We start from the raw sequence: 13,475 nt of genomic DNA, 5'->3' as shown, positions 1-13,475 counted from the left end.
AAGGACAACTTGCACATGTGTCTCGGTTTGACAATGACATTGCTATCGGCAATCGTAATTCCTGTTCTCAATCAAATCCGTTGTGTCACGTTACCGGTTACATACTGTATATCCATAATTATACACCACCTACACACAATAACGCCAACTGACTCATACAGCATTTATAAAGAATGTGTTACTTGTGATACTAGTTAAATCCTGTCTTCATTTATCATGCAAATGAATGAATATCAAACAGACTTAGTCTTTCTTTAAAAAAAGTCATCAGCGTGGCCTCCTCAAATATGCTAGAATAAATCAATATATTGTCTAGACCCCGAACATGTATTCCACTGCAACACTCCAGAGTATAACCATGTATAGCCATGTCTTTGTCTCATTTAGCACCTCTAGATGTCTCTGATTTAATACTTTGAACGGTCAGAACCTCCTCCAAGAATTAAAGTAGCATTAGAATAAAAACAATTGTGCATGATTCTGTAAAATTTGAGGCCTATAGGTAATGCATTTTTTAATTGAATTTGTTTCAATAACGTAAGATCAAACTTACTTTTATCCACATATAGAAGCAAGGATGTATTTTAAACACAACAGTATATACGATTTAACCAATAACAACTTCGATTTGATCTACTTTTACGAAATGTCTCCTAAGATAGAATCTGGACACGAAAACCAAACACTTGATCCCCTCTCAAACCCCAATCACCATACATTAATTGCGTTAATTATAAAGAATAATAACACTTTCTTAATATTCCATAAATTCATAGATGTGTAGTACAGATGAAAGAAATACAGGTAATTATCGTGCACAGATATTACCTATAAATTCGAGGCTTTTGCAGACGAATTCTGCCCTTACGATTTTTCGTTATAAGTTGGTTGTCAAAGTAATACAAACGCTTGCACATGCCTTACGCAAAAGGTGTGTTCATAAATAGATATAGTGTATTTCAGCTTCTGTCTGTTTATACTCCACCATATCACTTGTTTTGCATATAATTAACGTATTCATAACCTAATTTCACTCGGTAGTTTCTTGACAGATGAAACAGAAAACAATGAAGTGAATTAACTTCTTACTTTACGGCGAGGATTTGTTAAAATGTTCTCTCTATATCTGAATCAATTTCAGTTGCATCGCTTGGATCAAGACAGGGAGAGTTATACTCTCAACATAAACTATTTGAACACATCATCTTCCCAAATGTCAAATTGCTTCCAAGATTATTTATTTATGTCAACAAATAAGACGGGGAAAAAGATTTGAATCTTGTATCCAGTTTTTAAAGAACAGACTTGGGTAATTTGTTTTCTTCTAAAAGATTGATGTCTTTCATTTCGGTGCATTGCTGTTAGCGAAAATGAAATGAAGTCGTAGCTTGTTAGTCTATACCTGAGTCATAACACATTGCCAGCAACAAATTACCTGCGACAATAAATACTCCGAGGACTGATTTGACAATATCATCTTACACGTTGTCTTGTATAGCTGGCATTTTGTTTTCATCAGACGCAGAACACCAAGCTAGGTACATAATAAATGACAAACATCGTAACAATTTTCAGTATTTCGAGCTTATTCAGATGCAGGAAAGAAACTTGATTGTATTTTTTAAACAACTTCATCTTTGAGATTTATATCTCATTGCATTCAAGCAACTAATGAATAGTTCAGGACCCCCCCCCCCCTCCTCCCATCCCTCCTCCTCCGGGGTAACACCTTAATTGGTTTAGCTCTTTGTCAAGTGGCACAATTTTTAATTTTATACTGAAGAAAATGGACGAAGGCTCCTTTAACCCTAAGCATATTAGTCACGTGAGTAAGAAAAATCCATACAGATGAGATTACAGGCCTAAGGTATGCATTTATGAGGCTACGGATATGTAAGACGTATTTTTCTTTTTACACATGTTTCTGAGAATTGTTGTATAATAAACTGTGACATGTACAGAAGTATACAGACTTGAAGGGACATTTTTCACATAATTATATGTGAACATTTACTGCATTGTTACATTAACTTGTTACATTAGATTTTATATAAGAAGATAGTTTACAGGATTTTGAACATATATAATTTCCCACATCACAATGTATTCGAATCCGGAAAGGTTTAAGCCGAGGGAGATATGATGAAGAGATTGTGTTCATAGTGTTATAATGTGAAGGTACATTATACATTGGTCTACATACGTCTTTATTCGTTCAATGCATAACTTAGTATAGTTTGATATCAACGGAAGCATTGGTTTGCCTGGTTCTATTGAGGTCATTAAATCTTTATTCAAAGTGAATTTAACTTATTGACTTACTCTTTGATGTTAATTTAATCCCAGACATGAGTTGGTTCAATTAATAGAACAATCATTATTAATTAGCCATTCTATAGCGATTAAATCTAATCCATCTATATCATTTGCTTTTATTGGTATTTAAGACTACTCCAGACCCATACTTAAGTATTTACATATCATAGTAGAGCACAATCTTATAAGCATTCTGGTGAAATTGTCATCTACTTTCGTTTCGTGGCAGTTGAAGTTTGTACGTTTAGCATCAAATGTGAACTTGAGGCAAACAGCTGGCATGATGTCATCGATGCACATAAATATGTTTGTTTTTTTCTTTAGGATTTCCATGCAAATGTGTACTCTTAATAGTTGATATATACATAATAAGCAAATGACTTTATCACATGCATTGCTACTTCATAAACTTCAGATCCCCTAAGGCAAACTAGCATAATGTATCCAATTCAAGGTCAAAGCAACATCTATCAAGCATCTATCACATCCCATTTGTTTGCTTCAAGTTCACTTTGTCAGAAATGTGACAACTTCAATTGTCAATATCTCATAAACAGCACACTGGAATGGATGCAACATTCGCCACAATGCTTAAATTATGTTCCTCTTTCAAATAGCAAAAATAAATTTTGCTCTAGAATAGTCTTTTAATTAGCCTACGTTACTTAATTTGATTTCACGCTTAACATAAATGAATGCACTGAATATTTCATTTCGCAAACAACTTTGCTTATCAATAATGCAACAACATAAATTATGTTTCCTCTCTTAAATTGTAACGTGTTTGATCGATAACAGATTGAAGAGTTAGTTACATGTATTTGTTTAATCCTATACTGTAAATATGAAGATCGAAAAGTAATTACGATAAGTTGATCGATTTTGAATTATTTTAAAACTTAAAGTAACGCGATTGGTTGCAGTTGCAAATTCATGCTAATTATAATGTTAACCGTATGAATGGAGAATCGGTGGTACTGTGTGGCCTATGGCTCTAGAAAGTGGGAAAATGACACCAACCCTTCCCAGAGTATACGTCCATGGCATTGTCTCACATTCAATCACTTAAAAATATGAGTTTGTTAATATCTCATAAACAGCACATTGGAATTGGGTGCAACTTTCGCCACAATGCTTAATATGTTCTTCTTTCAACTATCAAAAGTAATATAGGCTATCAAAGTTCTTTCATTAACTTTAGCTTGCTGCCTTCTGTACAACGAGTGTTTATTGTAAGTGGGTAGTGTTGGGTGGGTTGGGAAGCGGTATTGCGGGAGGTGTCCGCAAATTGGCACCGCGTGGAATTATCTTAAGAGGTTTTCCACAGCTGCGATGAAAGTTAATACTAACAACGATTTGTGGTCAATTTATTTGGTCTACACATACTATATGTAGCCATCATTTGTCACTCTTTCGATGAGTAATTTCGTTCGCTTCCTCGGAATGAAAACTCACACATTCATCTAATATTAAGTGAAATCATTTTACTATAGTCAGCAAAAGTTTGGCATTGAGCCACATTTTGGCAAAGAGTGACTTTCACTCCTCACTTTCACTCCTAATGAGTGATCATCCTGAACATTACCAAAGAGTCATTTTTTTACTCTTTGGAGTTAAAAATTTATAAAAAAACAGTCCCCTTGGTTTAACCTTGCTTGGCTCGACATTCAAATTCCTAGATTTCATAAATTATTGACAAAGCTTGTTAAATAATTGAAGCAATTCTACGACAACCACACTCTAAAAACAGTTGGTTAAAAAATTAACCAATACCTTAACCAACACTGGGCACGTATGTCAAATTCGACTTATTGGTGATATTTTAACCAACACCTGTTGGTTAACGGCTTTAACCAGCCGTTGGGTAACATTTTTAACCAATAAAATAACTATAAGTTTGTACCCAACAGTTGTTGGTTAAATTAATTGTGTAAATTATGCCCATTATTGGTGAACTTACAAATGTAGGGATCATTAAATTGGGGAATTAGAAATCATTGTATTGGGCAATTACTACATATAAATTGGGCAGTGGCTTTTACCATTACAAAAGGGTTGGGCAGTTAAATGAGCCTTCATTGCCCAATATATGTTGGCGAATGCAATATATTGGACAGTGACGGATGAGATCCTCAGTGGATATTTCTTAATATAGTTGAAAGACTCCTCACAAGTTTTGTTCATGCAGACCTAATTTGCAACAATCAGTTGAATATGGCAATGCAAAGAGTAAACAATCCTTGAAAAATATTGAAAAATTAACAGTTACATTACAGAAGCCAGATGGATGACATTTTGAGAACTTGTATTTATTGAAAACAATAACCAGCTGAACCATGTGAATAAAATACAAACAAAACAAAACAACACACAAATATGCTTTGATGTAACAGCTTCTTAGCTGTGCTCTATCAGACCTTTAAGGTGACACAATGTAAAAAAACCTGTACTCTTCAAGAAGAACCTTATTCATAGAAAACTTGTAACACCCAATATCTCACATATGTAACTATAGATCAATTGATGTATAAACAATCTATGAATCTAAACATCAATCATGATCTGATTAATCAAGGTTTACCTATACATACAGTTAATTAAGAATTACATTGAGTATCACATACATATGTGGTGTACATGATTACATTTAGAGACATATTTATGATATATGCAGTACATTGCAGCCAGTGCATTGTTCTTATTTCCAGTATTTGGATGTATAGTATATATCTTCACTACATATAGAGATACATGTGTAGGTGAAATTTAGCTACATTAAACCTTACTCACTCATAAAAGATCAGTTGATTAGATCGGGATTCCAATAAAAATTAGTAAGGAAAGTTTTGATTTGTACCAGCATGGTATGTAAAAATATGTCATATCATGAGTTTTAATTAAATGTCCCTTCAAGATGATGCTATCGGTTGTGTGAAGTTTAAAATAATAATATACAAACTTCTTGCTTACAATTATTATATGAGCTTCTTGCTTACAATTTCCTTTTAAGGCACTTCTTACTTTTCAGGGCCAAGAATGCTATAATACAACTTGGCATATGTGCTTCTTTGATTTCATTAATCACATTTTGAATGAACTGCCAAACAAGACTGCATGAAGGTCGATAAGCCATGTCCAAAATGCACATTTTCCATGAAACAGAAATAGACAGCTTTTATAGAAGAGATTTGTGAGAAACTGACCTCTGTTCTAAAATAGCAAATATCTGGGTTGGTACCAAGGGGGCTCCTTGCATACAAAAGTAGCTGCAGTATTTTGGTGGCATCAATATCCTTTGAACTTTGTAGAATATTAGCCATGAATATCTAGCTTACAATTCTTTCCTTTTAAGCCACTAATTACTTTTAAAGGCCAAGATGATCTAAGATCTCTAATGCAACTTGGCACATGTGCTTTTTTGATTTCATAAATCACATTTTGAATGAACTGCCACACAAGACAGCATGAAGGTCGGTAAGCCATGTCAAAAATGTACATTGCTTTGGAAACAGAAATCGATAGCTTTCAGTAGTGATTCTTGAGGGACTGGCCTCCGTTCTAGAATAACAAATGTTTGGGTTGGTGCCAAGAGAGTTCCTTTGCGTACAACAAATGGCTGCGGCTTTTTTGTGGCATCAATATTTGAAATTTGTAGAATATCAGCCACTTCCTGTGAGAAAAATTGAAAAAAATGAACATTATCACAAGCTGCTCTTTGTCAATCAATATGAAGTTGTGACAGCAAAAAGCCTTCCATTCTAGCAAATTTGTATGTAGAAAAAACTTTATATGAAATTATACTTGGCACAGCCAAACTTCATAACCACCCATATCTATGCTTACAATGACATGCTAGTTTAAAAATAAGTACTATGAACGTTTGATACATTTGAAATTTACTGTTTAGTTATCATGTTTAGAAGATACTTTTACTATCATTAACTTTTCATCACCAACTCATAATTTATTCCTTTAAATCAGCTACACATGTGACCCATATCCTACTACTGTCATTTACCAAATTGAGCAACATTTGACAAGCATATTGTTGTTGTGAAATCAATATTTAAATAATATTACCTAGGCCCTGCCCACTCATGAATATTAATTATCCATTTTGAACCAAACGGAATATGGTTCATGTGCTTGGGAGCATCTATGTACATTGACACAAATCCAGCATAATTGTTGAGATTCCACTTTTACAAACAATCCATCACAAACTACAAAACACATATATGTCATAAGCATGTTGTCAATGAACTTCAACAAGTGGACAAATGAATGCTTAAACACCTACTGGTTGAATGTCCACGAAGGAGGTGATTGCCTCTTTTACTGAACACAATCCTTTCTTTCCCTTTCCTTTCCCTCTTAAGATGACTGGAAGAAGAAAAATGCCAATGTTTTCTTCTTATCTGTGAAAGTGACAAAACATAACTAAAGATAATCTTCCCTCCAAGGTTCACAAGGTCCTTGTGCATAAAAATATAACACAATTAACGACCACTTAACATATAAATTGTCATTATCACGTACAGTGCCCGTACAGCACAAATTATTTGTATTTTCTCTTGCCTTTATTTGTCTCTAACATTAGAAGTCCTTCAAGTCATTTTTATCAGAAAATGGCATATCATGAGAATGCAATGAGAAAATGGCATATTATGAGAATGTAATGAGATAAGTTAGCATCTGTTTGGTATTTTGTGTATGATTATTTTCAATCATACATGTTTCCTTTAAAAGCCCACATTCATAATGTTGTGCTGCTATCACAACCTGTTTGCAAAATTATCTACTTTTTATATTTTATTATATATTCAGATCTCCAAACACTGATGAACCTTTGACATATTTTTTGTTATATTGTTCTATAGTAGTCACTAGCTTTTGGCTTGAATGAAATCCCAAAGATGGGTCAGATGGAGTCTAAGCAAGGGAATATACCTGCACCAACCCAACTTGGTTTCTGTCTGAACCAGATGCCATTGATGCTTTTTGTTCAATTTCAGTTTATTATTTTTACAAAAAAAGAAAAGGAAGTGTTGTTGTCTTTACAAAAAGTAAACTAAGTCTATTTTGAGAACAAGATCAGATATATTACAGATAATTGGTCAAACCTGATTTTTCAGAAGTTCCTTGTGTGATGGTGGTAAAAGGTTGCAAGGAATGATCAACATACAAACATTAAATTAGCTCAACTATGTGCACTGAAATAAGAAGCACTCTTACCAATAGACAAACTCTCTAGGTTTACGTACTCCAATCCAAGAATGCCTTGCCAATTTTCAACCTGTTTGCCATATTCTATAATCCCATTGTAGTACAAGTCCCATTTCTCATACAGGTGATCCTCATGCTCAGGCCAAAGCACTGAAAAATCTTGTTCTATCTGACAGAGCAAAGGGAAATAGAATACTTTAATGTGTGTAAGCGTATTCTTTTTTTGATCCTCAGCCAGGATCCATTAAAAAATCCCTCTCACTGAATTTGTTAAAGTCTGGTTCCATGAATCTATACAAACACTATGTATTGTTGAAGCTGGATGTGGTAAATCCAACTGCTTGATACCTTTGGCTAGCTTAATAACATTTAGAAAACATCTGGGAAAGAAAAGTAAGTATTTAACATTTACGGACAGATGCTTTGAAAATATCTCAGAATACAGCTCAAAAATGTTTTGTTTTTTTTCAAAATAATTTTTTAATGTGGTGGGGGAAAATTTGACTTGCAAAAATTCAATATTTAACATTTGTGATATCATCACTGAACAAAAGCATATTCATGGGAATAATTTATCTTGTCTCCCTGTAACAAGATGATAGACAAGTTGTTAGATTGGTGCACAATTGCAAGAAATGCAGAACAAACATTGCACATAAAACCATAGCACTGAATGGCAAAGACACCATATTAAAGAAAAAAACTTTGTACAAATTGTAAACCATGTTATACCGCTTGTATCTGTACCTTTTTCCACACTCAACATCAGCAACCTTTCTAAAAATCCTAGCTATATCCTTGAATAAAACAAGATTTTCATCCAGAAATAACATTTTGTCCAATCTGATCTTTATAATGCATACAGATCTGCCAGATGCCTAAGGTTAAATTAAAAGTCAGTCACTTTTCTTCACTGTGTGGCTGATTACTGTCATAAACTTCCAGGCATAAATTAAAAGAGATTTAAAATATAATGCCATGATTTAAAATATAATGCCATGATTTAAAAAAGCAGTGAAACTAGTTCTTTCCAATGAAACTAGATATGTAGTCAATCAAAGTACTGTTTTTAAGTTGGCCAAATAGGCTTCAAAGTGAAATATAGTATTAACTCATCAGTGAGGTTAGTGACTTAATTAATTTCAGTGTTTCTGCTGTATCAAAACCTCGCTAGTAATTTTTCCACTTCCTTTTTCAAGAGTTAAAGGATATGGTCTTGAATAGTATCTTCGTAATATGTGTATTCAGAGCTAGCTTCTTTAGTATTTTTTATGCAAAATCACCTACGTATTTCTCTGTAATTAAGCAGCAAAAATTCAAATTTGATAGTTACCATTCCACGGTCTAACAACCTGGGATACTCTTTCAGAATATCTGAAATGTTAGTTGAGTGGTCTTTGATCTGCTGTTGTCTGTAAACTGCAGTTTGCCTCATGAATCCAATACTTTCTCTCTTGGTTCCATGTTACATTTCAGCCACTCAGTCATCATCACCAATTCCTCTTTGTTCTCCAGATCAGCTTCTGGCAAGGACAATAAAAACATATATTTCCTACTGAACAGAGATGCAGGTATAACGTGTCCTTAGCCAGTCTTTGATCATTGCCATGGCATGAGAGATAGGTCAAATCCTGAGAATAGTTGGTAAAAACCTTTTACACACCTCTCAATTTTGGTGGAGTGGACACTTTAGTCAAAGGAGTAGGTGGACTTGATGCACTGGGGGAATCTTTCACCATGGCAATCTTCTTTCTACATACGTAGCGTAGGTGCTCTTCTAGATACCCTGTCGCCGGTCGTCCCGTGGCACCTTTGCAATACCATGCTTCCTGCACATGAAATTAGCATTCTCTTTTATCAAACTGAAAATGAAACCTTCCTTATAGCTTCAGATCTTACACACTGAACTATGGAAGCAAAATTCAAGCTAACTCAGAAAATTATGTGACTTATTGATCTACATGTAAGGCTGTTGTACACCAACATGTAGAACTTCATAGCTGGTTGAAACTAAGGCGTTTAGCCAGCAAACAACAAACATGTCTTGTACATGTTCCACAACTGCACGGTAACAATATGGACGCTATGACTAACGACACTGTGGCACTACATACAGTCCTCACATAATATTGTATGCCTACTGATGAAACAGTATTGTCCCAGGGGACACTATGACAATTGATTTTAAGTGATAAGCCTGAAAGTAATGGGTTTGACCCTAATTGCACATATCATCAATAAGTTGCAGAATTCTGATATTTTATGGAATAAGGAGGGTACCTACTGAACAACAAACTCAATTAATACCTTGGTTAGATTGAGAGATGAAGCCCACTGAAAACCAGTGCCTATGTTACAGTTTTTGGATTTCCCAATGTGAAATTTGAACATCCATTTTGATATTGTTAACATATTAAAAGGCCTTGTTACCCTAGTGCTGACTTCAATTAGAAATTATTCAGTTAAATGATGCCTATATAATCCTGCTAGTATTGAAAATAGATTTCAGTATCACAGTCCTCTATGAGATGAACAAATTACTTGGTAGAACCCACAGAAGATAATATAACTTGACTACAGATGCAAAAAGGATTGATATTGTGGGCAGTGTGTTGTGTTCCACATTTTAGAGACATTTTTAAAGGGCAGATAGGAAACTAGTCACCTCAACACAACAACAAAAGTGGTCTATACTATGGCTAATGACAATAAAGCCGAGGGATATTAGAACATAAACATGCTTACATAACCCAAGGGAGATTCTGGATCCTTCAGAAAAGGAAACAAATCAACAACTGCTGCTGCTAACGCTGCCTTAATGAAGGAGCTTGGCCTGTAGATTAAAAAGGAAATAGGTAAAATGTTGACAACAATACAGCAAATTATATCCTATCTATTGAAACAATCCATTCAGAAACATAACCATATTGAATATTTTTTATTATAAATTCTATTAAAAATATCTCTTGGTCTCCAGGGCATTTGAAAAGCCTATTAATCCGTGTTTATATTAGGAGGGTCTGCTATTCCCATAATATATAGTGAATAGATGTCTTAAACTAGCTATACTCACTTATCTCCATATAAATGATCAACCATGTGACTAGTACAAATTTTCACAAGAATGTGTCGATCCTGTTTTGAACATAATTTCTTGCAAGAGATGCTTCATTTAACATCGACTAAAGCACTGTGTTAAACTCAGTGGCAGTTAAGTAGTATACTGTTACTAATATTACTAGTGTTAGTATTAGGCATACTAGTATAGTACTACTATTAACGTTAGCCTAGTATAAGCCTAACGTTGGCCTATGAGCCTAACGTTATACTGTCACTGGGGGTCTCAGTGCCCACATAAGTTCATACTTTTTACCAATGTTAAGCTACACTTACCGATGAAAGTTTCATGTAGAGACTCGACCTCGTATTTTTTTTTCAAGAAAATCAAGACAGCACTGTCTTCGATATCTGCCATGGCGTTAGCTGTAATCTTGATTACTAAACCACCCTGTCAGCGATCGTACTATGCATGACGTGTTATGTAGTGTGTGTTATAGATGCTGCACTGATGTACGTACAGTGTACATATATGTGTACGCGCAAATTTTTTACTCAGTGAGCGGTAAAGTTATAAACAAGTTGGTTAAACGTCGGACTGTAAAAAGGACATACTTATTGGAATAGCCCAAAATCTGCCAGTTAACCAACTTAAGGGTACAAACTAACCAATTAAGTGAACGGGGGTCTTATACTATTCTTTTTTTAACCAACGTTTTAAGAGTGCATCGCGAAGGTAGGAGGTGAAAATGTCGATCTCTCTGTATTGAAGTTGAATTTAGTTGAACGGTAATGAATATAGTTAGCTCTCCGCCTACATTGATGGCGACTGGTATATTAACACTAATGATTTCGATAGCGATAATTTGTCGCCACAACCCACGCCGTGTTAGGTCGTCTTATAATCAGACCATCATGAGAGTCCATCATGTTATTGTGGATTTAATTACTGGAACGTTAAATCACAAGTTTCTTTATTACACGGTGTGTTTTATTAGATTCATCAACTTGACTGTCAACACCAGTTGACAGAAGTAAGAGCACAAGAAAATATCAAGTATGTGGTAATCTGTTTTTATTCTATAAATTACAATTCAGCCAAATGGTTAAATTACCTTGGATTAGTATAATATAGTCGAAGAATCCTGTTGCAAATATTTTACCACTTTTGGGTACGTATACAGCCCAAAATAACACAACACAATCGAAACGTTTAACCCAAAACGAGTAATATATCGACGATTTAGACCACTATATCACTTTTAAATTGATTACACCGTCTTAAAGTTTGTTTCGGGGTGAAAAAACAAATTTGGTTTGGATACATGCGTACCAAGTTTTCAGTAAAAAAAAACTTGTTTAGGGTGTTGCTATGCTTCGGTTGTTTTCCTGAAGTATTTAATTTATTAAAAATAATATTTTAAAAAACATGAGCTGCTGACATTTTTCCTTGTGACTTTCGTACATGGGAGGCAGAATTTTAAACATAAATATCTCAGAATGCGTGATCAGAAATTTTCCCCTGTAAATATTCTATAACATTTGTGATGTATAAATGTATAGAAGGAAGTGAATGAATGGAATAATTAGAAAGTATGAATGAAGCCACCAGGTCCTCATGAGATACAAACAATCTAGTGGTTCAAATCCACAGAGGTTTCATTACAAAATACATCTGTCCTTCATATATCATATTATATATCATTATAACATTTGCAGAGGAAAGAATGTCTACGTGCGCATGAATTTTTAACTGCCTGTTTAAGATATACTCTAGCTCTTGATTTATTTATGTTTCTACATTTTCTCGTCTATATTAATTAATTGAAATTTGTCTCTTTTTTCGGCATGGGGATGGGGGGGGTAGGTGTATTTTTGATGCTTTCCACCGACATGTCCACTGTCTGGAGAATTGTATCAATCGCATGTTAGTCACGTTTTGCAAAAAATCACGCGGCTAGAACATGTAGTAATCATAGTATCCAGAAACCTGTATTTGAATTTAATTAAAGTTAAAGTATTTTTGTTTGTCAAGATAATGAGATTTTTCAGTTATTATAACTTTAAAATACTTTCAACTCTATACATCATTCCTTAAGTTGAACTTAACATTGACATATATGAAAAATGAAATATAACGCAGCATTTATGGAGAAATCTTCTTTTCCATGTCGGCTATCTTATCAGCCAATAAACCAATAATTGCCAGCATATGACAAAAATAAATAAACAGACATTGGACTCGAATTTCTGAAATACAACAATCAGACTATAGGGACTAATTAGACTAATTAGACACAGTGCTACTTTTTATGATTAGAATATTACGTAACTACTAGCCTGGTGGGTCTGGGTGAAAATCAAAAATTGGAATATGTTATGAGCTATTTTAATATGATCTGACAGACAGGAATATAGGTACTGTGAATAGCATATTACTTAGTAGTCTATATACTGTATGGAAAAATATATGATATGATTTTGTATGAACGATGATATATTCCTCATATTTCAACAAACTGAAGGGAGGTATCTAAAACTCTACATGTCTTTTCAAATCCCTTCAAGACCACCGTTTATTCTAAAAATGTGTTAAAGCAGACAATGACCTGCGACACACTTGTGTCTTTAAACATTAGTAAAGGAGGTCACCTATAACGATAGGTTATTCCATTTTTCTTTTGCTTGTTTTGTACTTGAATGGCGTGAAAGCGTGTGATTCCTTAAACGGATACGTTCATGTATACTTGTTCTCCAGTCACTTTTGTCTGCACAGTCAATGATTTGTTAATGTATATCTTCATAGCCTAGTCGTATTGTTAAGATAAAACGACGAATAATATAACTAAATGCGTATTTCAGTGCGTGTTTCAAGA

At 34.2% G+C, this 13,475-nt stretch overlaps 2 protein-coding genes across 7 annotated transcripts in view; one reads left to right on the top strand and one right to left on the bottom strand.

The window, feature by feature from the left end:
* Positions 1-13,475, top strand: part of LOC139964132 (GTPase-activating Rap/Ran-GAP domain-like protein 3) — a 190,438-nt gene that overhangs the window by 79,289 nt on the left and 97,674 nt on the right. The window lies entirely within an intron of this gene.
* LOC139964159 (uncharacterized) lies at positions 4,054-11,319 on the bottom strand. Of its 2 annotated transcripts, XM_071965534.1 has the most exons (7): positions 10,936-11,319; positions 10,288-10,375; positions 9,206-9,371; positions 8,876-9,065; positions 7,552-7,711; positions 6,617-6,699; positions 4,054-5,986 (listed from the first exon to the last, which is right to left on the bottom strand). In XM_071965534.1, exons 4-7 carry the CDS (start codon positions 8,975-8,977, stop codon positions 5,801-5,803), a joined length of 531 nt encoding a protein of 176 aa, XP_071821635.1. In that variant the 5' UTR covers positions 8,978-9,065; positions 9,206-9,371; positions 10,288-10,375; positions 10,936-11,319; the 3' UTR covers positions 4,054-5,800. The 2 variants fall into 2 exon arrangements, with proteins under 2 accessions (XP_071821635.1, XP_071821636.1); XM_071965535.1 differs by lacking the exon at positions 9,206-9,371.

Source organism: Apostichopus japonicus, chromosome 22, assembly GCF_037975245.1.
Source record: "Apostichopus japonicus isolate 1M-3 chromosome 22, ASM3797524v1, whole genome shotgun sequence".
Lineage (NCBI taxonomy): Eukaryota > Metazoa > Echinodermata > Holothuroidea > Aspidochirotida > Stichopodidae > Apostichopus > Apostichopus japonicus.
Note: the sequence above shows the minus strand (reverse complement) of the source record. Positions and strands in the feature narration are given on the sequence as shown.